The sequence below is a fragment of the Aedes albopictus genome, chromosome 3, assembly GCF_035046485.1.
Source record: "Aedes albopictus strain Foshan chromosome 3, AalbF5, whole genome shotgun sequence".
Lineage (NCBI taxonomy): Eukaryota > Metazoa > Arthropoda > Insecta > Diptera > Culicidae > Aedes > Aedes albopictus.
Window position 1 is genome coordinate 30,606,277 of NC_085138.1, and position 24,231 is coordinate 30,630,507.

Genomic DNA, 24,231 nt, shown 5'->3' on the forward strand with positions numbered 1-24,231 from the left:
ATGACCAACTGCAACACAGTGTCGACACCGGCGGATCCACATCAGCGATTAACGAAAACTGGATCGACAACGAAGGAGCAGAAGCAGCACATGGAAAAGGTTTCGTTTCGGCAGCTGATCGGAGGATTGCAGTTTCTGGCGCACTGTACGCGGTCGGACATAGCATACGCTGTGAATGTGGTTAGTAGCTTCAGTAGCGATCCAAGCGAGGTGCATTGGGTAGCGGCGAAAAGGATTCTCCGGTATTTGAAGGGCACGAAATCCATGAAGCTAACTTTCCGGAAGCAATCTGCGCCATCGTTCGAGGGATTCAGCGACGCAGATTGGGGTAATGATCCCGAAACACGCCGATCCATAACAGGATATACGTTCCTATACGGTGGTGGTTCGGTAGCGTGGAGCTGTAGGCGTCAACCAACATTCCTTCAGTCATTGGATCTTAAATAAAGCCATTTCACCACAACACTTGTGAAGGAACGGATGAAGCAAACACATTTCCGTATTAGACTTCTTGACTCAGTTTCCTAATTAACAAAGCGATAGGTATCTCTAATCCTTTTTCAACAAGGCTCATTGGGTTCATTCGGTCGATGTTGTTCTTCCAGGTAGGTGACAAGTTTATGCTTTATTAAAAAGGGTTCAGCCAAATACAAACTTTTCAACCAATACTTCTTCTGCTAAATGACATTGTGGCATCGACTTCAAAGTAATCTTCTATCAGAATTTTCAGGTTTGGAAGTGAGTGATAAGTTCATAGTGGATATGCTTTTTAAATTTTTAGTAATTTCAATTCGGAGATTTATTTGAACAATGCAATGTGATGGTTCGTATGTAAAATTTGTCAGGCTATGATGGGGTTTTCAGATCACAAATTTACTACTAAACTCCTTAAGCCTCGTGGTGTACTATTCAAAAATATGAGAATTCGACTTGTGTATTAGCTTTTGGCTACGAATTACGAGAGAATCAAATATCTTTTCTATTTTTCATTCAGTCCAGACAAACACTAACCCGAAATCATAGGAGAAAATTTCTCTGAAAAAGTTCTATGATGACACGCGGTTAGTTTGACTTTCCGGCATCATATGACTTTCAAAATCGAGTCAAAGATAACCTCAACCAACACTTTTGTCAGCGCTTAACCCAGAAGACAATTTCTTCCTGGTGGTGCAGTTTCATCACCCCGAGGGCGTCAAACGCGACTTCAGAACTAACTTCCCTGATAAAAAGTATCATAAAAATACGATAAATTTTATTGTTACAACACCATTTTTTCGAAAAATATTCACCATTAAACATATTGTAATTTACACAACACACTCATCATCACCCCTATTGTTCTATACCATTCGGCGAATGGTAAATGGCACTTTTACAATAAAGAATGGTGGTCGTTATGTATCTTAACCATAAAATTTTGAGAAAATTTTCATACACTTTTTCGCGAAAAACAATAGAATGTATTGTGTTTTTATGAGACATTTTTAGGGCAATTTTCAAAAGATAACAATATATCTTAATGTTTTTTCATTGATCTTACAATACAAATACAATTAATTGAATGGCGTCAAATGAATCGTTGTTACAATAAAAATACAATAATATTTGTTGTTATTTGTAAGCAGTTTTCGCTTTTGAAAATCCATAGAATTTATATTTCCCGCTAACATTTATATCCAGCATTTACGAACACTAACGTCCGCCAGAATGATATGCACATTTTATGATAAGAATCAAACACTCTGATGTCTGTCTGGTATGTATTGCTTGGCAGCTGTTGATAAGATCTATCTTCAATCTTTTCAAATAACTGCCAAATATCACAAGTCAGACCTCAGGTCGTATAATCCATACCATAAATCGTTCACAATTCATGTGGCCATTAGTATCTGTAAATGCTGGAGAAAAATGTTACCGAGAAATATGAATTCTTTGGTTTTTCAAAGGCGAAATCTGTTTACATAACAACAAATATTATTGCATGTTTATTTTAACATCGGTTCAATTGACCCCATTAAACTAATTGTATTTGTATTGTTATCAATGGCAGTTTACTATTTACTAGATTCCTTTAATTTATTGGAAAACATCAGAAAGATCATTGTTCATTTTTTTCTTGTCTTAACATCCTCACTTGGCTAAACCTGCTTTTCAGCTAGTTTTTATAAGTACTTCCTCAGTTATTCATTGAGAGCTTCCTCTGCCAACACGGCTTGACGTCTGTCAGTTTTAGCGAATAACATTCGATAACCGAAACATCTACTGTACTCAAATTTAAAACGAAAACTATAAAAAATATGTCACAGCGGCCGTTCGCTCGTTGCAAAATGTTTACATTGCAACGAGCGAATGCCATTCGCTAATTGCAACGTCAGTTTGACACTTAAGTGCATCGAAATGCACTGCCAGCATGACTGACAGCACAAATTTGACACTTGATTGCTTTTTAATTGCAAACATGTGTCAAATTTTGCAATTAGCGGACTTGCAACCAAAAAGCGTTGCAATGAGCGGGTTTGCAACGAGCGAACAGGCGCTGTATTTGATTATACAAACATGATCCAAGCAACAAAAATACTTATTGTTATTCATTTGTTACAAATTGTTTTTAAGTGTAATTGAGAAATAAACTCTTTTTTAATAAAAAGTCCATGAGAACTTTGCAGGCACTTTTGCAACTATTTAAAAACAACTTAAATTAATTTTAACTGATAGTAACTTTAAATTATTATAGAACTATTGAAAAACAATCGAATCAATCAGTCACTAATAAAGCTAATGTTCACTTATTGTACGAACTATATGGGCTTGATTTCTATTGTAAAAAGTAACAATATATCTACTATGTGTTTTATTGTGAACAATAAAACCAGTCATTTGTTAATAATATTTACCATGTAAAGAATGGTAATTTTTTATCCGGGTTAGTCCCCAAGAAGAACCAACGCAACGTTCCGAATCGAGTGACTGCGAAAGCGAGCTGATGATGATGCTCCTACTACTGCTCGAATACCTTCTACCGAGCAGAAAGCGCATTGTTCACACGTCTTCAAACTATATAACTAAGTCAGAAAGTTATCCTTTCCCCATATGCACTCGGATGACACATGCACATCACGAACATCCTTCCTCCCCGCACCGCGAGTCACAGTATCATCTGAAAGACCGAAACCGATACCTGCTGATGAGAAAAAGATGTCTTTTTTTTTTCTCGAGAAGCAGTCAGAAGTTTTCTTTGTGTGTTAACAAAGTGCAACAAAGCATCAACTCAGCACTAGCAGCAGCTGCGGCAGCAGCGACAGCAGTATCTACCAGTAGTGACAAACGTATAAATTGGAAACGTCTTGCGGAAATGAAACATCACCCGAAGCTCGGGCCAAGTTTGATTGGCAGGTTTCAAGTTTTTATTGGACTCAATTTTCCCAGGGCAATTGAATCTCGGCGTCGGCGGCGGCTGGGAAGTTTTTAGGAAGGTCCCTGAGCTGAAGAAATGAATAAATAGATAACAAAACTGATAGGATAGGAATAGGATAGGAATAGGATAGGAATAGGATAGGAATAGGATAGGAATAGGATAGGAATAGGATAGGAATAGGATAGGAATAGGATAGGAATAGGATAGGAATAGGATAGGAATAGGATAGGAATAGGATAGGAATAGGATAGGAATAGGATAGGAATAGGATAGGAATAGGATAGGAATAGGATAGGAATAGGATAGGAATAGGATAGGAATAGGATAGGAATAGGATAGGAATAGGATAGGAATAGGATAGGAATAGGATAGGAATAGGATAGGAATAGGATAGGAATAGGATAGGAATAGGATAGGAATAGGATAGGAATAGGATAGGAATAGGATAGAAATAGGATAGGAATAGGATAGGAATAGGATATTAATAGGATAGGAATAGGATAGGAATAGGATAGGAATAGGATAGGAATAGGATAGGAATAGGATAGGAATAGGATAGGAATAGGATAGGAATAAAATAAGAATATGATTGGAGAAATATAGGAATATAGAGATTTTCATATTGAGTTTTTTTTTATATAACAGAATAAGTCAAAATAGTGCAGTTTTTTCCCAAGGTTTTCATGGATAAGTGATTATCGTGGATTGGTTATTCATATCTGCTCAGGTTCCTAATTGGATTTGTCGAAACTCACCGTCACAGGCTCGGTTCGGTTCGCTTCGGTAATTAAGTCTCAATTTTGCGGCCTAAAACCACAGCCAGCCAGCACTTTGCGACAACTCTCGACAAAGTAAATTAATCCCTGTCAGCAGCCGCGTAACCACCACCGTCGATATCGGAAGCCCCAACTTGTATCTAGCAAAAACCGCACTTTATTAATGAGCAACGTACCTATCTAACGGTGCGGTGGTGGACGGCCAAGAAGACGTCATTAACTGCCAGTAAGCACGTAATTATCAGCGATTATAGTGATTATCGTCGTCATCGGCAAGGCCAAGTGTCACACCGAACCGGCGGCGGTCGGCTGGTGAAAAGATGTATGGATGGTCTTCGCAGCGATTGCAGTTTGACTTTCGTTAAGGGGATTATTTTTCGATTAATTTTCATCAGGCTAATCCGATTAGAGGCAAGTAGTTGGGGACTTTTTTGCAGCTAATTATCTTGGCAAAATCTTGTAGATTGGTGTTTTGAGTTGCACTTCAAGTTTCTCTCCTAAAGGATGGTTGTTTCCAACGAGAAGTTCATTTGAAGAAAACATAAAATGAATACCACATCTCTAGAAGCTACAGCCTGGGCATTAGTACTGTCATGGTTAAATCAATACTTGTTACTCTCTGTTATCAAACTTGAGCGCCCCCTCTGAAAAGACTTCAATATTGTACAAAATTGAGAATTATTCTCGAGCTAATTGTGATACTATCGCAGAAATGGCATTCTTGCAGGAATTCCTTTTATGAGTTCAGTATGAACTCTTCTAAAGTTTTCCCAGAATTCTTTTAGAATCTATTCCTTCCCAAGAAGCTCTTTAGAATATTCTCCAAGGGCAGGGACACTGCCAGAAAATGTTTTTGGGTTCTTTCAGGATTTTTCAGATTTTTTTTCTTGAATCTTTATAGAAAAACCCAGATTAATCCACCTAGTGGTGCTAGTGCCTTTCTCGTCGAATATGTACTCATGATCTTTACGTCGACATAAGCCGATCCTGAGAACACTTATACGCTTAATACGATTTATGTAAAACTTGACCTCCTTATGAACCAAATTGTGCACAGTAATTTTAGACACAAAAGAAGATTGGAAAAACTTTATTCAGTGTTGATGCGATCACATTATAATTTTCCCATCCTACTTTATATTAACACCACAGGAATTTGAAATGGAGTGGTTTGATGAGATTACTTTGGTTACGATTTTATTCTCTTGTACATACATTTGATTTATTGATAACATTGGTTTTGTTCACTTTCATAATTCCACTATTTTTAGTGCCGCATGCTTGGATTTGGTTCAATTTTACGTTTGACCATTTCCGGCGGACTCCTGGAACCGATTCCATGTCACCACTGGTTGTCCCAAATATTGTATATGGCTATTTTCTTGTCAGGTTGCCTAAAAAGCCGCGAATTGATGTGTTCCATGGGGAGCATCCATTAAGTACGTCACGCTGAAATTGGGAATTTTCGAAGCTCCCCCTCCCCTCTTCGTACGGGTTTTTCCTATACTTAACCCGGGAGCGGTCGCGTCATGTACTGAGTACACGCACCATGAAAAAAGCTCACTTGTAGTACAAAGCGTGTGCGTAGTGTCGCTGAGGGTGGCTAAAGACGCGACTGCTCGAGGGTTAAAATAGCTTATCACACTTTTACAACCCCCTCTCCCCCTAGGATCGTGACGTTCTTAATGGATGGCCTCATGCATGATTATGGTTTATTTCTATATTTTACCATTTCCGGCGGGCACTCGTTACCTGTTCTTCAACACTACCGGTTCTCCCAAATGTGCGTCTGTGACATTTTGCTGACAAACTGGTTATTGAAAAAGCCGCGATTTAGTGTGTCGCATGCATAGGTTCGGTTCACTTTTATATTTGGACACTTCCGGTGGGACATCCGGAACCGGTTCCGGAACACTACCGGTTCAGATATGCTCGGAGACTAGTTTCTTGCTAACCTTTCATTAGGTTATCAAAAAATCCCCGCTCTGATGTGTCGTATGCATGGGTTTGTTTCATTTTTATATAAGGCGATTTCCGACGAGACACCCGGAACTGGTTCCGCAATACAACTGGCAGTCTCCAATGTGGTCTGAGCCTACTTCCTTAATAACCGGCCATCAGGGTATTCTAAAAGCCGTGATTTGATGTGTCGCATGCATGGGTTTGGTTCACTTTTATATCTGGCCAATTCCGGTGGAACCCCCGGAACCGGTTCCGGAACACTACCGGTTCAGATATGGTCTGATACTGTTTTCCTGCTAACCTGTCATTAGATTATCGGAAATGCCGCTGTTTGATGTGTCGCATGCATGGGTTTGGTTCTCTTTTATATTTGGCCACTTCCGTCGGGAACCCCCCCCCCCCCCCCCCAGAACCGGCTCCGGAATATTACCGGTTCAGATATGGTCTGATACTGTTTTCCTGCTAACCGTTCATCAGGTTATCGGAAATGCCGCTGTTTGATGTGTCGCATGCATGGGTTTGGTTCTCTTTTATATTTGGCCACTTCCGTCGGGACCCCCCGGAACCGGTTCCGGAACACTACCGGTTCAGATATAGTCTGATACTGTTTTCCTGCTAGCCGTTCATCAGGTTATCGGAAATGCCGCTGTTTGATGTGTCGCATGCATTATTGGTTTGGTTCTCTTTTATGTTTGACCACTTCCGTCGGGACCCCCTGGAACCGGTTCCGGAACACTACCGGTTCAGATATGGTCTGATACTGTTTTCCTGCTAACCTTTTACTAGGTTATCGGAAATGCCGCTGTTTGATGCGTCGCATGCATGGGTTTGTTGCATTTCATGTCTGGCCCCTCCCAAAGGTACCGGTCCGGAACACCTAACTGGCCATATCTCCGGAACGGCTGGACCGATCCGAACCATTTTCAATAGGAAACAATGGGACTATATGCCGCGTCGAATGAATCATCGGTCATTAAAATCGGTTGAGGTTTACTACCAAAAAGTGATGTGAGTTTTTGTACACACACATACACACATACACACACACGCACACACACACACACACACACATACACACATACACACATACACACACAGACATCACCTCAATTCGTCGAGCTGAGTTGATTGGTATATGTGATTCGTCCCTCCGGACTTTCTATCAAAAAGTCATTTTTGGAGTGAATATATAGCCTTTCCAGTACACTTAGTGTACGAGAAAGGCAAAAAGATTCTCGCCAGATTTCCCAGTAGGGATCTTAGCAAAACCATCTCCGAAAGTTTTTACAGATATCCCTTTGAAATACTTTTTGGTCTATGTGCTTCTTTGAGAATTTCTCCAGAGTCACCCCTAGATCCCTAAAAATAAGTCGATGAATGATTTCTGTAGAAAACTTCATTAGGAATCAGACCTCTGAAGACAGCGACGTTCGTGGAAAAAGTTATTAAGCCTCACCCGATCGATAAATTAACGAGATTTTATTATTTATTGTTATTCCTTCCATGTTAAACAGCGTTTGCATGCCATTCGGTTTTCAGTTAATAACTTTTTCCACATGCCTTAGATCGCTTTGCGGTCTTCGGAGGGTTGGTTCCTCGTAAAATTTCCAACAGAAATCATCCATTGATTTATTTTTAGGGGTTAAGGGGCAACCTGTGGCGATTTTTCTTTAAAAAAGTGATTTTCCCCATAGTAAATCGTATGAAAACTTAAAATGGCTGGCGCTAAAATATAGTTTCTCCGATCGAGCTGAAATTTTGCACAGTTGATATGGGGCCAAAATGGAACTCAAAAAGTGTACAGGAGTAAAATGTCTTTTTGTGTCCCACGCTATTAACCACCTCGGAATGCGGAAAGCTATGCAAAACTTTTACAAGTTCTCTAAATTTTAAATTATTTAAGTTTAACAGTATTTCAGACAACGCCAAAACAGCACAGAATGATACATCTTGAATAACCACGAAGTTTGAGGTGTCGCATGATGGTATTGAATCATATTCAAAAATTGACCCCGGAACCGGTTCCCCGGAACATCCGTAAAACGGGTTCCAAGGCACGTAGTGACCGGGATGGACTTCTAGACACATTTTTATATCATTCTAGTGCACTTGGTTCTAAAACTGAACGGCTCTCATATCGAAAATTTACTTTTTCCAAAATGGCCAAATCGAATGACCCATTTTGATTCCGGAATAACTCCGGAACGAGGTGGCTATTCTAAAAATCCCTAGCAAATCCTTAAATTAGAAGGACATTCGCTTATTGTGTCAAAATTTGGTCGAAAAATATTGAAAAACAAAAAAGTTATAACGAAAAGAGTATTTTTTCGCACTCTCGTTAGGGGGGTTGGTAACGGAAGGGATAACTTGAGATAACTTGAGAACAGAAGTGGAAAATCTTTGGACATCAACACTAAAATTCATTGACATTGACGTAAAAAAAATATTTTTTTTTCGAGAAAAATCCAAAAAGTGTCAATCCATCAACGTTCAAAAAGATATGACAGCTCAAAAATGAGTTGTCTAAAAATAATGTTTTACCCGAACGGTTCTTACTTTGCAAAAGATTAATCAATCGAGCCCAAATTTGTACCAATGATGCACATATAACAGGTTGTTAAGCAGTCAAAATTTGAGATTTTTTTTATGCACTCTATGAAAAGTTATAGCATGTTGAACTTTTTTGTGTGAGAAAAAAAGTTGCCTATCCCAAACATTTTGGATATATATCCCCTGTATATGGACCGACTTGGCTGCAGGAACCTCCTTCAAAAGGGATCGATGTCACACGGAAACCTCCCACAATGCCTAATGGTGAAAGAGTATCCAACGTAAAATTTACGCTCCCCGGGAAGACAATCCATTGCCAATGATACATGGTACCCATTTGGTGTGGATCATTAAAATTTCATTCGCCATCACCATTGCGCTTTACCACCAGGAGGTAGGAGAGAGGTGAGGAAGCCACAGAGATGAACATCACGCCCATACGATAAATAATTCAATATCAAAAGCTCACACTGTGGCATCGCTCGCAGTCAAAGCCTAGTAGAGAGACATCGTATGCCAATAGGTTAGAGTGGGGTAGGAGTGTTCATTATAAAAGCTTCTAGACTATTTTTCTGTGGTGAGATGATAAAATTGTTTTCAAAAATATGTTTTACATCTATCATACATACAGTCAATGAAAAACACATAGTTCTGTCCCACTTAACGTTTCGGCACTTTGTATGAATTTTTCAAGGGTAAAATTGTCTCCCTATCTTCGTTCTTATTTACTGTTTCTTGAAAAAATGTCAGCGTAGTGTTATAAGAGCACTTTCACAGTTTTTAACTGAGAACTTTCTCTACCAATGACCATTTTGCATGTGCATATCGTTTAGCAGGCACGAAGTCGAGGAAGTCCAAAGAAATCTAGGAAATTTCCTTTACGAAAAGTTCCTAATTCGACCGGATATCGAGCCCATAACTCTCAGCCTGATCTTGCTGAATACCTACGCCTTCACAGCTGCGGCTATAGGAGCTCTTACTAAGGTTTATAACGATTCTATCGTGGTCTACGTTTTTACCCAACGTACTCTACGGAACCAGTGTCCATGAACATCATAGTGCAAAAGCCAAAGCTTCGAGCAAATATTCACCACATTCAACAAATCGTATCATTCGGCAGTGCAGTCAGGCTCCGTCGCAGCCACCGCCACCCCCACCCAGAAACAGACAGTAATTGTTACATTGTTGAATGGGGTGTACCTCGCTTTTCCTCGCCCAGTCCATGCCACTCTCACACCATCCGCCCGGCCCCACGATTTGGAATCATTGTTTTAATTAACGGCGATGACCGGTGCAATCAAATGCAGCAGGACCAACCATCCCAAATGTAAATTTGCTCTTGTTCCGGAATAATGAATCCCATGGGGGTGGGCGGGCGAGTCCAAGCAGTAGTGGTTTGTGGGCTTTTCATGGAAAGGGAAAATAGTTTCGGCTTGATCTAGGAATATGTAGGACATATGCCAAACAGTCAGTCAGTACCACTGTACAGATTCGACGGCGAACATGTGTTGACATTTCCAATTTTCGGAGATGTGATGAAATTTATTTCATTGAATGATGGGCTTTATAGAGTGTCCGGTAACTGCGTACAGCTGATGGGGTCGTGCAATTACTATCAAATCAAATTAATGGATATTTTTTGCATATCCAATCTGCAGTTTCGGTGGACATGGTATTGATTGAATATGTTTTCTTTAAATGAATTTCATGTTTAAAACAATCATCTATACTTATTTTAAGCGAAAACTTTAAAGTAAAGCTTCAAACACCATCTGCATCTTTTCCTAAAAATAATGGGTCGTCCTCGTTTAACCCTAGTCGAGAATTCGGACCATTATGACCCAGACAGGCACACTGAGGGTGCACTGCGTCAGCAGGGTGAACTTCAGCTAATCCACGGTGAAGGTTAAGCTCAAATCTGCATAAAAACTTTTTCATTTGATGACATATACAAAAAACTTTTTCAGCAAATGTACCTACAGCGGATTGACAAAATGATCGGGACAGGCAAAATTTTCACTTTTTGAAAAATGGAAAACTAGCTATAACTTTTCGACAAATGAACCACATATTGACTGTTTCAGAAATTATAAATACACTTTGTTTATTAAATGAAATGAACTGTTCTAATGATTTCTACCAACTTCTTTCAGAGTATAGCATATTGTACTCCATATTTTTATATTTACTTTCAATTGTATTGATATTTTAAAGAACAGTCGAGTTCTCTGACAAATAACTTAATTTTTCAAATTTGCATTTGCACAAAGGTGTTTTTTAATGATTTCAACATTATTTATCACAAAATACCAAAAATTATCTAATTTTTTATCACATTCGCTTTCTCAACAAGTTGTCTAAGGAATTCCTTGAAGAAAATTTGGGAAAAATCGATAAAGGCATTTCAACAACATTTTTTCGGAGATCAAGTTTCTATTTTTTTAATGTTTTCTACGGAACATAAGAACTACCACACAGTTTCTAAGCTTTCCTGAACGCATTTAATCTAAACAAACTTATTTTTTCAGCTCATTCGATCCTTCGGATGGCAAAGCATGGCATACCATAAAAATGAATGCAGTAAGCAGTAATTAAGACATTCGTTTGCTTAACGTTTGTTGCTACTGGTATTGTTGAGAAATTAGAAACAAAAAAAATGTGTGTTGAGAAGGCCCGTGTCGGTGGTTCTTGATAAAATATTCTAGTAAAAATAACTCTTACCAATCGAGAAATATCTTTTATTATCGATACAGCAATTTTTATTGTGTTTGGAAATTAAATATTTTATCTGTGAGATTTTTTCCTCTTCTACTATGTTACATTTTCTGGCCACTTTGTGCAACTTCAAATTTTAATCATCTAGTTTACAGAGCCCTATTTTTTAACTTTTACCAGAAACATCAACAAAATTGGTATTGTTTGCTTCGTTAGCATGTTTACTATAAGAGCTAGAAGAAACTTTTTTGGATATTTTGTTCAAATTGAAATGGCAGTTAATCGTTAGTGTATTTATAATTTCTGAAACAGTCTATATTCTCAAATTTGTACTGTAAGTTGGTCACACTTGTCTATCAATGGTCAAAATTTGGGAAGCATCTGGCTATTCCTCATGAAATGAGAAAGATTCTAGTAAAAGGCATACATTATCCGATAGCCAACTTTGAACTGTTATATCTTCGGATGCAGTGATCCGAATGTAATAAAATTTTTAGCTTTTATTATTTATATAATGAGCTACGAAACACATTTGACTTAAGGAGAAACATCAGAGAATACAAATATGGCTGCCACAATGTCCGAATTGGTCCCCTACTCACGTTTTCAAGAGCACCAATCTTGAAGATTCGTTAACAAATGCTCTCTATTTGGAAAAGCTGTCTCTTTTTGCAAGTGAGCAAAGCCAGGATAAACAAGTGCGACTTGGTTCGATGCTTCGTTCGTCAGATTTGTGTTTCTGAAGTTTGTATGCAAAATTGCAATGGGATTTTTTTATGTTTCACCTTAACTTTAAATTTCAACGCGGAAAAAATATAGCGATTTGATTGTTTCTCAGATTTATTCTTATTTAAAAAGCAATTTAGCCAAAACTTAAACATTACTTTAAAGTTCAAGATGTTAGTTATAGTTCATTTTAATTCTCTCTTGTTCACTTGAATATAAAAATGTTTTGGTAAAAAGCAATGAAATATCCGGCAATAAATTGAAAATAGTTATAGTTAAAACAGTTATTGATGGACAACTAGTTGACCAGCTTACAGTAAAAATTTGAGTATTTTTGATACATTTGTCGAAAAGTTACAGCTAGTATACCATTTTTTGTGAAAATTATGCCTGTTCCGATCATTTTGCCTATCCCCTGTATAACATTGGAACCTCTTTTTATGCCATTTTTGAGGTTGCATACATTGAAAACCCTAATTAATCCACCTAGTGGTGATGGCGCCTTTCTCGTGCCTTCGAAAAGCCATTCCAACAAAACTCAAGTGACATGTTGATAAACATCGCACTTTCATTGGGTTAACAGAAATCTGTTTCATTGCACCAGAATCATCTCGTTTATTTAGTTTTTGATGTTTGTGCATCAAATTCTTAAGAAAAAGCTACCATCTTGGATTTTAAACCACCGTCTTGCATATTCTGGTCACCATTTTTGGACTTTGGACATCTTCCACATACCAAATGTACCCAAATTGCATGGGTTTAGGGCCTAAACTCCATTAAACAGCCACCATCCTTAATTTTGAGCCGTTTCTTGGATATTCTGGTGGTCTGGTTTTTGGACTCCGGATATCTTCCTCACACCAGATATTCCCATTTTGTATGTTTTTAGAGCCTAAAACACCAATAAACATCCGCCATCATGGATCTTAGACCGTCATCTTGGATATTGTGGTTTCCAATTTTACACTCCAGACATCTTCCGCATTATGATTATTGACTTTTTATTATGGGGAAATTCAGCACGAGGCTGGTTCATCCCCCATCTTCCGCATTCCAAATATACCCATATTGCATTGTTTTTTGGCCTAAACCTCAATTAAACAACCGCCATTTTTAATTTTGAGCCGCTATCTTGGATTTTAGGCCACCATCTTGGATGTTCTGGTCGCCATTTTTGAAAAGCTCCTGAAATTCCCTGAAACGCCCGGAAGCCCCTTGGAATCTCTGAGATTTTTTTTGGAAACCCTTTTGACCCCATCTCAAATGCATAAAATAGGAGGATGGAAGAATTATTAGGAGTCGTTAAACAGCGTTACAAGGGTTTCAGGAGCGTTTCAATGCGTTTCAGAGTTTCGGGGGGTTTCGGAACGTTTTTGGGGCGTTCCGAAAGATTTAAGGGGTGTTTGATAGCATTTCAGGGAAGCTTCAAGGGGTTTTCAGGTCGTTGAAGGGGGTTACAGGAACCTTTTAGAGTTGTCCAAAGGGTTTTAGGGGCATTTCAAATGAATTGGGTGTTCCAATGGTGTAACGAAGGTTTAGGGGCATTTCATGGCGCTTCAAGGGATTTCAAGTTATTGATATTCTGAATAAATCAAGGGCGTTCCGAGGAATTTCAAGGGGATTACGAAGATTTCTGAAGTGCCTCAGTTGTACTATGCCTATCTATCCCATAGATCAGCTGGAACCCCTTAAAACTTCGTGGCACTCCCTGAAACCCCATGAGACCTTTAAGTACCTCTGAGATCTCCTAAAGCAGTCATTAGATCTCTTGGTACCCCCTGAAATCCCTTGTAGTGTCCGAGAGACTCTTTAACCTTTTGAAGCCGGAATGTTTCCAAGCGTTATTATAGAATTTTTTCTACGTAGGGAATCGCGCTACTTGGGCGGTGGCTTCTATATTCGTCTGTTTTCCACTATAACTCAGTCAATCTTGAACCAATTGACACAATTCTTGGAATGCGGTGAGATAGGTATAGTATCTACCCGTGTACAAAATTTCAAGTCAATCGGTTCAAAATTGACCGAGTTACAGTGGAAAACAGACAAAAATAACAGACGATGAAAACCACCGCCCAAGTAGCGCGATACCCTATTTCTGTGGTATCGGTACTGAACAGCATAAAAAGAACGAAATATTATGCAGATTTTTTTGTGCAACTTAAAACAGCAAAACGAATTATTATGGCTGCAGACTCCATGTAACATTTTGTAGGACAGTGAGTACGATTCTGAATAAACCGAAGATATTTCATAGTCTCTGATTCTATTCTGTGAGCTCCAGTCAGTATAATAGAATTTACAACATAACTCTATGCATATAGCTTAAACAGGAACGTCATTTGCTGTAGACGCTAGATTTTAAGCATCATAATAGTTTGGACGACCTCAGCTGGTCAGAGGATGTCCATTGAACATTCAGAATATTTACTGGACATGATAGAATACAAATCGTGGCTTTGTATAATGAAAGAAGTTACTGTTACACCCGTAGACTTTAGGATGTACGTTCAAGAACAGGTCGGATGACCAAGGATATCTCGACTAATCTGATACTGAACTTTTAGAAGACCTTCCGGACATGATAGATTACAAATCGTAGCTTTGTATAATGATAGAAACACCGTTACACCCGTAGACTTTAACTTATGAACAGTTTGGATGTCCTAGAGGATATCCAGAAAAAATACCGTAACACCCTAACCGAATATATCAACCGTAATATCTGTATCTATTTCATTTATTTAGTGTTAATACCAATTATAATGAAATCGAATCTATACTTCACCAAAACACTCGGTATGTGGCTGCAGTCTGTATTCTCGATCGCGCCCCACATTTTCCCTCAGATTTGTGCTCGTGGTGTGGCTTAGTCATATCTTCACCTTAGCTGGAAGTTCTTAGTTGCAGGGAAGTTTAGTAATCCTGAAATATCTCAGAGGTATTTCTGGGTGAATTAGACCTGGAGTTAGACTAGGTGCCGTAACTTTTTTTAGCACAAATAATAACTTTGAAGAGTATTGGTGAATATGGTCCATTATGTATACGTATCATTCAGTGTAGCAGGCTAGCACTTGCAATGTGATGTAGATTTAAAGTTGTGTGGTCCACGAAAGTTTGGATGACCTAAATTATTACAAAACTATCATCCTTGACAGTTATGAGATTCATGGATCCTATTTGGTTGTACAACGTGACTACCTAATACGAAATCACCTCGAGTTGTATTGGATGTTTTTATCAACTTAGCTCTATAACAGTATAAGTACCCATAAGATCCCAGAAATATAAAACAGCGCTAATTGTTCGTCGAATTACTTTCCAAAATACAGTGAATTATGTAACACTACTTTACGTAGTGGCAACATCTATTATCACAAGTGTAGACTTGAAGCAATGGTCTCCGAAATAGTTTGGTTGATATGGAATATCTCAAAACAATCTCGGAATGACTCATGAAATGAAATTACAGATTATAGTGGGATGTGTAATGTTACAGTTCATTGTGAGAATAACTACTGTTACACTTTGGGTTGGTTCAGTAACCGCAATTGATTATGCAACGTTAGTATAACAGATATGGTTGCTGTTACGAGTGTAGACCTGATGTTCTGAACTCGAAGATGGTTTGATTGACCTGGACATCTCTAAATGACATTTGAGATTTCAAGAGCTTCACGGACCCCAGTAGTATATGCAAAGCTGATTTATTTATTTTTTTTGTTAAGTGAGTTCACAACACCGAGATGGATTTATTCTTCAATCACTTAACCTAATGTACAGCTCTCTTTTGTCCACTAGGGCACTGCCTGGGCTGTACTTACACTTTGTTCAGTGCCTAAATGTATTCTATTCTAATTCTACTATATCGAACTGGTTGTCGTTGCGCTGCTTTCACTTGCTACCCTATCATGGTAGAATGTTGATGTTGATGTGTGGCTGTTGGTTGTTCCTCGTTTCAGTCCGATTGGGGGTCCATTATGGGTTGCCGTTCGCCGATGTCCAAGTATCCGGGTTCATTTGAGCCATGGGCTCAGAAGAGGATCAGTGTCAGCTACTGCTCTCAGGGGGAAAGAGCAACCGACGAAAGTGTCGGGGCTGGGATCGAACCCAAGAACATCTGCTTATGAAGCAAACGTGTGACCAATTGCGCCACGGGTCACATAACATAACATTATTCTTCTATATTTGAAGGATTCATTAGAAAACAGATTAGACGGCGCTTAATATCCCAAAATTTTATAAACCTTTCTAGTAGACCTCAGGTTGTTTCAGTAACCACGGTTGTGTATGTTATGTTATTCAGTATAGCAGATATGGCTACTATTACAAGTGTAGACCTGAATTTCTGAACTCCACCAAGGCAGTTTGACTGACAAGAGCTTCACGGATCCCAGCAAATTATGCAATGCTATTATTTATACCGAAAACACATAACATTATTCTTGTAGATTTGATGGACTTCATTACAGGACAGTTTGGACGACCCTGAATGTCCCAAAGATTTATAATAATATCAAGTAGACTAACGATTGCTCCAGTAACCACGGTTGATTATAATGCAACGTTATTCAGTATAGCAGTTATGGCTGCGGTTACGAGTGTAGATCTGAAGTTTTGAGCTACAAGGTAGTTTGGCTAATCTGGAATATCCCTAGAGTAACTATAAATGACATTTCAAGAGCTACACGGATCTTAGTAGATTATAAAATGCTATTATTTATGACGAAAACACATAATTTTTTTCTTGTAGATTTGAAGGACTTTACTACAGGACAGTTTCGAATACCTGGAACATCCCAGAATATAAAACACCTTCTAATATTCTTGACGGGTAGTTGAATACATATGAACGTACCCCATATCTAAATTTAGCTTTAAGAACAACGGTATGTCAATTATTTCGTTTCCCCAAACTTTATTGTTTTCAGGATGATCTAGGTTGTCAATATTGTCTCAAATACAATTGTTCCCATTTTTCTTTGATAAAAAACTAAATTTTCAACAACTTTGCCGAATACAGTATTCTGTTTTACTGAATGATTGAATTTTCACAGCCGTTTCTATGTTGCCCCTTCCGGCTCCAGACAGTTTAAAAGGTCCTCTGGGACCCCAAGAAACACTCTGAGACAGTTTAAAAGGTCCTCTGGGACCCCAAGAAACACTCCTGAGACCCTTCAAGTGCTCCTGAGACCACCGCTAGCCCCTAAGACCCCCTGGGACCCCCTTGAAACGCCCCGAGGCCTTCTGGAACTTCCCTGGAATCTCCTGAAACCCCTTGAAGCAGTGTTGCAAAAATTCATCTCGTTCATTTTAATAGTAACTCAAAAAGCTTTTCAGTGATTTTTGCAACAAGTACATTCAAGATCACTCTTGAAAAAAGGAAGCAATTCATTGTCATTTGAATGAATTGACGGGGCACGAAACACGGAAAACCCTGAAAATTAGGCCAGACAGAAAATTTATCAGATGTCGGATCAAATTATACCGAATGTTGGACACACATCGGATAACTGAGGTCTGCGTTGGGTTTGTCGGCCAAAGCAAAAATATGTCAAAGATAAGTTTATTTCGGATTAGACATCATCAAGCTCAATTGAATGCTTTATGCCAGTCATCGGTCGTCGGAGAGCCTTGATCGGTGCTGGGGTTGGTGTCAATTATTTGATTAGATGCCGATGTATCGATGAAAAATGGAAAAATAAGTGGTTGCATGTATCAAATTCAAATGTCAAATGTCGGTTGATCTTGACACTTTACAACAGTACCTTGCATAAGCTTGCGCGCACCTCGCTGACCTAGTGCATGTTTAGGGGTCATAATGACCCTAATGCACGAAGAGGGTTAAGAACACTGGACCACTGGAACACCCCCCTCTCCCTGAGTTGCCCTGAAACGCCCCTAAGATCTTTCGGTACCCCCTGAAAACCCTTGAGCCCTCTGAAACGCCCCTGCAACTTCCCTTCGATCTAGCTTATGAATACCCCCTAGCATTGGTAGTTGCTTCAATTACCGTCATCTTATCATTTTTTTATGCACAACATTGGTTCCGAATAGCTCTCCCTCTTTTTATGCAGAATGTAATAAAGGTGTATAAATTAGTGCATAAAAACAGGTTTTAGTGTAATGATACTTCAAACTTAAATAATAAGGTATGTACATCCAGATCATGTGACTTTTCCCCTCCTCAATTATAAATCGTCTTATCGTGACATCCGTGGAGAAATAATCTCTGTCTATATTTAGTAAGCAACGCACATTTAACATTGCTGTCCTTTCTCGATGTAATGTAAGACGGCCACCTCTGTATGACTATAGATTATAGATTCTAGAACAACTTAAGTAAACCGATATCGCATCTGTTTTTAACAGAATATCATCACTATGCGAAAAGAAGCCAATTGAAGTGGAAACCAGATAATTTATTAAATGAACATCACGTGCCAACTTAATGAGTGACGATGGAAAATCAATACAAACTCAAACATCACCGCAAGTGACCGCAAAGTAAGCAACAATTGCTCCATTCCATCATTACTGATTATCTCGAGAGCTCATCTCGTTCGTCGTAACTTTTCCATCTACATCCGGTTGCCACTACATAGTTTTACTGCCCCCACAAATTCCAGCGAATTTCAGTTTCATTGCTTTCACCACGTAAACATTGTTCTTCCGTCGTCGTCGTCGTCGTACTTAACCAACGCCAGACGAATGCCCTCGAGTGGATGTGTGTTTGATGGAACCATTTCCCGGAATCGTATCTCTTCCTTCCCTCGCAGTAACCCTTTTCCCTCGTCCAAATCTTAAGTCCCCCGTGAGTGTTTGTCTGTGTTTGGGTGAAAGTAATTGCGAGACAGTGTGTCACTATGTCAGAAATGATACGAGGGAGATTCCTCTCCTCCTTAGCGTGATTGTTGGAAAGGATGTGAAACCATCGCGTTTGGAGGATTCAAGTGGAAAACATCCTTCTGGCAAGAAGACGTTGATTAATTTAGGGGATCACTGTTTTACCGAAAACACTTCATCTGTTGGGTGTGTGGTGTGCCTTGGCTGCCACTTGTGACCCTCAACCAACAACAACAGCAGCAAGATAAGACATCAACTCAAAGGGATTGGGAAGAAGGCTCTTAGGATAGCATCAGCGTAGGCATAAAGTCGTTTACCGATCGTGATAGAAACGGGTTTTGTGGTCTACTTCCGAAGTTCATCTGTTGCTCTACCCATGCGATTGAAAAGGGAGCCATCGGAAAGCGTCCACAAAATACATGGAGCAAGTGTTTTTATGATGCAGTCCAGGGTTATATTCCTATCCGTTATAACCTAGGTTTGAACGTTCTGACTTAAGGTCTGATTGCTACCGAAATATTGGTGTGGGGATCATTACCCTATTTACAGTACCTGATACATATACATTGTATTAGTAAAATACTTCAATCACAGGAAGGAATATTATAGAAATTATAGCAGGAGTTTTCAATGTAATTACAACCACTATCATAGGCTGCCTTTCTCATTAATGCTTTTTGATCAAAACGAGAAAAACGGGATGAAAGAGGGGACAAGTTGCCTTTCTTCTATCTTTCACTTTCTCGTGTTTGACTACAAACATTCTCTTAGCAAGTTTGCAATAATTCCTGTGGAAATCACCTTAATATTCCTTTGGCAAATCTTACTTGCATTACTCCACGAAAATTGTTAGGGTTTATTATTAAATTTCTGGTAAAATCCAATAGGTACTGTTGAGAACAGAGCATGTATGGGTACCGACCTTTTAGCAGGGGCAAATAAAACGCTAAGTTGTGCCATTTGCCACATGCTTCAAAGCTATAGTGATACTTTATTATTATCTTAAAACATAAAAACATTAAAAACACTTACAACTTCGGTGATTTCTCCACATATAAATTCTAACAATCTATACGCGCCCATTTTGTACCTTGTTTTCGCTGATTTTATTATGTGACATATTTGACAGAACGGGACTGACAAAAAACACGAAGTATAAAACAATACACATGTATAGACAATCAACTCTGATACTGCACAGGGGTTCGCAAGCTACATTCTCACGTAACAGGTACTTTTGCTCGTATCACGCACGTCTGCTGCAGATCATTTTGGAATTCTTGCAGAACTCCCAAGAGCAATTACTGGAGAATTTGCAGCTGAAAATGCTTGAGAAACATCAGCAGTAATCTTGAACCGACTTTTCGAACCCTCTAAGCAGAATACCCTCTTCGAATGAGTGTAATCAGTTTCGTACCTTTCAATTCCGCCCTATGTTGTTTATCCTTTGACTGATACGCGTATTTCGACTACCACTTGTAATCTTCCTCAGTGTCAGTTATCCACTGAAATTTCAGTGGATAACTGACACTGAGGAAGATTACAAGTGGTAGTCGAAATACGCGTATCTGTCAAAGGATAAGCAAAATAGGGCGGATAGCGTGGCTCAAAATACCACATGTAAAAAAGGTCGATGGGCCCCTTTCTCATTTCGTTCTATATGATGCCACGATACTCTGGTCAAATTTTCAGCTTAATCCGTTAACATTAGAGCGGTGCTAAACACGTTTGAAGTTTGTATGGAAGTTTATATGGGAAAACATCGTTTTTAGCATTTTTCTCATGAGAGGCACTATTTTTACTTAAAACACATAACCGATTATATAAAACTATAGTTCCACATGTGCTGAAAAACTTTGTCGAAGACCGCAAAGCCATCCGAAGCTAGTAAGAAAAGATATTACATGCAGACCATCTAGTGGTGCTTAACATTTAACATGTAAAGGAATAACAATAGCAATAAAATCTCATTGATTGGGTACGTACTGTCTAGGCTATAGCTTTTTTCGGAAATATCTGATCACGTTGTGCTCTTCGACAAAGTTTTTCAGTATATCCTAGGCTATATCTCTATAGGATCGATAGCGTGTTTTAAGGGAAAATTTCCATCCCTCAGAAGAAAACTGCAAAAAAAAAACGATGTTTTTTTTTCAAATAAACGCCCATTCAAACTTCAAACGTGCCTAATGTTAACGGATTTAGCTGAAAATTTGACCAGAGCATCTTGGCGTCATATAGAACGAAATCAGAAGGCGAACTTTTTGGCACGTGGTTTTGTCATACAAGCTTGAGCCACCCTAAGGGCGGAATTAAAAGGTACGAAACTGATTACACTCATTCGAATCAGCAGTAATTTCTGGAGAAATTCCAATAGGCATATCTGATGCTACTCTAAGAGATATTTCTTAAGGAATCTTTGAAGAAATTTCTGGAGACATTGCAAGAGGAATTTATACAGCTCTCTTTAGAGAAATATCTGGAAGAATACTTAGAAGGATATGTAAAGCAGTTCCAGGAGAAACCTTTAAAGCAATCCCAACAATAAAGATTCCTGCCATCAGGCATTTTTAGAAGAATTCCAAGAGAATGTTTCTCTTGGATTGTCTCCAGGGTGGGTTTTCTAGAAATTAGTACTGGGATTGCTGAAGAAATATTATCAAGGATTCTTCCAGGAAGTCCACTTGAAGATCCTCCAGGAATTATTCCTGTAATTTGTCAAATGATTTCTTCCAGAATTTCTTCATGAATTCCCCCAGGGATTTTCTAAAAAATCCCGCAATAGTTATTCTAGTGATTTCTCCATAAATACATTAACCCAGCCAACACAAGATCTCATATGATGTTGAATAGGATGGTAGAGTGGCGATATGCCCACACTTTACACGCGATTAAATGGCCTCCACTTTTGCATCCTATTCTACTTCATTTACGAGTTCGTGTTGGCTGGGCAGCTATTGCTCTCGAAATCACTTCAGAAATTCCACCTCTAGTCCAAAGGATTCCTCCAGAAGTTCCTATTGGGATACCCTCTTGAAATTTTTGCAAGGGTTCTTCGAAGACTCTTCTGGCATTATCACTAGAAATTTTTGCTGGGATTCCTCAAGCGATTGCTGCATGGATTCCTTCAGGAATTCAGTGCTCATACTGCAAATCCTCTTCAGAATATTTTGGGAACTACTGCTGGGACTTCTGTTGCACATTTTTGGCAGGAATCTTCTTGGTTTTTTTCTGGGTCTCCCACTTGCAGGGAATCATCCGGGAATCCTCGCGAGACTCTTAAAAGTAACAATTGGAGATATTTCTGCTAGAAATACTTGAGAAAGCTCAGCAAGAATTTTCGAAGATATTCTAGTACAAGTTCCTGAAGGAATCCCAGCAGCAATGGCTGGAATACAAAGAGCAATTCTTAGAGGAATCTATGGCAAATTCTCTGTAGGATTCCTAGCAAGAATTTCTGGAAGAACTTCAAGAGAATCCCTTCAGGAATCCCAGGAAGAACTTTCGGAGGCACCCCAGCGGGCATCCCAAAAAGAATTTCAACAGGAATTGCTGGAGAAGTCTTTTGAGAAATCCTCTTGGAATTCTTCCAGAAATGTCTGTTGATATTCAGCTGGAAATTTATGGGATGACTCTATGGATTTCTCCAAGGATTCATACGGAAATTGATCCGGTGGTTATCTTAGGAATTTTCCAAGGAATCTTCTAGGAATTTCTCAGAATACCTTCAGAAACTCCTGCAGATATTCATTCATAAACTGCTACCAGGATTTCTCTATATTTCTTGCTGATAATTTCTAGCATTTTCAAATGGCATTTCTGTAGTTCTTGCTCTTAGGAATCTTCTTGAAGGGTTTTTAGCAATACCTGCTAAACTCCTGCTGGAGCCGGAGGGGTCAATATGACCCCGGCGATGAAACCGAGCATAATTAAGTAAATTATGAAGTAATCTTTGGAAAACTTCTCAAGGGACTCCTGCTGAAATGTTTGCTGAGTTTGCTCCAGAGGTACTCTGAGATGGTCAAAAATGAGTCAACGTAGTTTATGGATAGTGCCTTAGTGAGAAATAGGATGCCTACGCTAGTGGCTGTTATTGCATGGGGAATTCCTGCAATAATTTCTGGAGGAGTCCAAGGATTTCTATAAGAAGAAGGTGTATTTCATCATAAAGAACAACTTTGTAAAACACACGAAAATTCCCAAAAAAATCCCCAAAAAAACTGATAACTAAGGAAGTAGCCAAGTGTTCAGTTCGACAGCAGCCAAACTGAAGAAGCGTCTAGCAGTGACGGCGACAGTTTGCACCACGAGAGCTCCGCCCATCCAACCAACGCCGAACGAACGACGATGACGAAGCAGAGGTCGAACAGCGAACGGGCCACAATAAAATCAACAGCCAAACAGCGACCAGCGTCAGTAATTTTTCATCGTTCGTCGAAGCAACAACACAGCAGCGTGAAGCAGACCCGAAGAGAGCCCTAGCACGTGAAGACCGCATGAGACAACGAGCAGAGCCGACCGACGCGACGGTGATCGGCGTGATCGGCGCGTGGCCCCACCCTCGTGCGGGCTATAAATATAGTGCGCATCGTGGCAGCAGCATCAGTTTTCTGCGAACCACCGAAGAGTGTACATCAAAGCTAAGTGAAGAGAAGATGAATATAGCAGTTTAAGTAAAATCTCCTGTGTTTGTATCTGGTCATCGCGCTTCTGAAACATCCCCGATTCCACCAAAAGAGTTGTTCAGAAATAATTTTCCTAGAGTTATTCGGAGCAACGGAGTTGTTCGGAAATTGTTTTCCTCCACACCCAACAGCCTTTATCAAGGCTCAAAGAGTTGTTAGGTTGCTGCTAGCCGGTCTAGTCCAGCTCAACCACCGAGGCTTCATGAGGCGAAGCCAGGCCAACGTCCGGCCATCATCTCGGGAAGGAACGCGAGGGTTCCTGCTCCCACCCGGCTCGGTTCCTGAGCGGAACGCGAGCACCACAACGTAGCCAGCGCAGATACAGTCCACTGCCATCCCGTACACCAAGTATAAATGTTAAACAATCCCTCACATGCGACACATCAAATCGCGGCTCTTTAGGCAACCAGTAAACCTTTAGCAAGAAAATAGTTTCAGACCATATTTGGATCAACCGATAGTGTTCCGGAACTGGTTCCGGGTGTTCCGCCGGATGTAGTCAAATGTGGAAGAGAACCAAACCCATATGCCTGCGGCACATTTAATAGCGGCTATTTAAATT

General features: G+C 39.4%; 1 protein-coding gene across 1 annotated transcript; it reads left to right on the forward strand.

The window, feature by feature from the left end:
- On the forward strand, positions 1–23,979 carry LOC134290165 (uncharacterized). Its single transcript, XM_062857221.1, has 2 exons — positions 1–328; positions 23,801–23,979. The coding sequence occupies exons 1-2, from the start codon at positions 1–3 to the stop codon at positions 23,977–23,979; spliced, it is 507 nt and encodes a 168-aa protein (XP_062713205.1).
- Positions 23,980–24,231: the final 252 nt, after the last annotated feature.

Coding starts and splice junctions, on each gene's coding strand:
- LOC134290165 (XM_062857221.1), top strand. CDS start 1: ATGACCAACTGCAACACAGTGTCGACACCGGCGGATCCACATCAGCGA. Junction 329..23,800: donor ATTCAGCGACGCAGATTGGG/GTAATGATCCCG, acceptor CACACCCAACAG/CCTTTATCAAGGCTCAAAGA.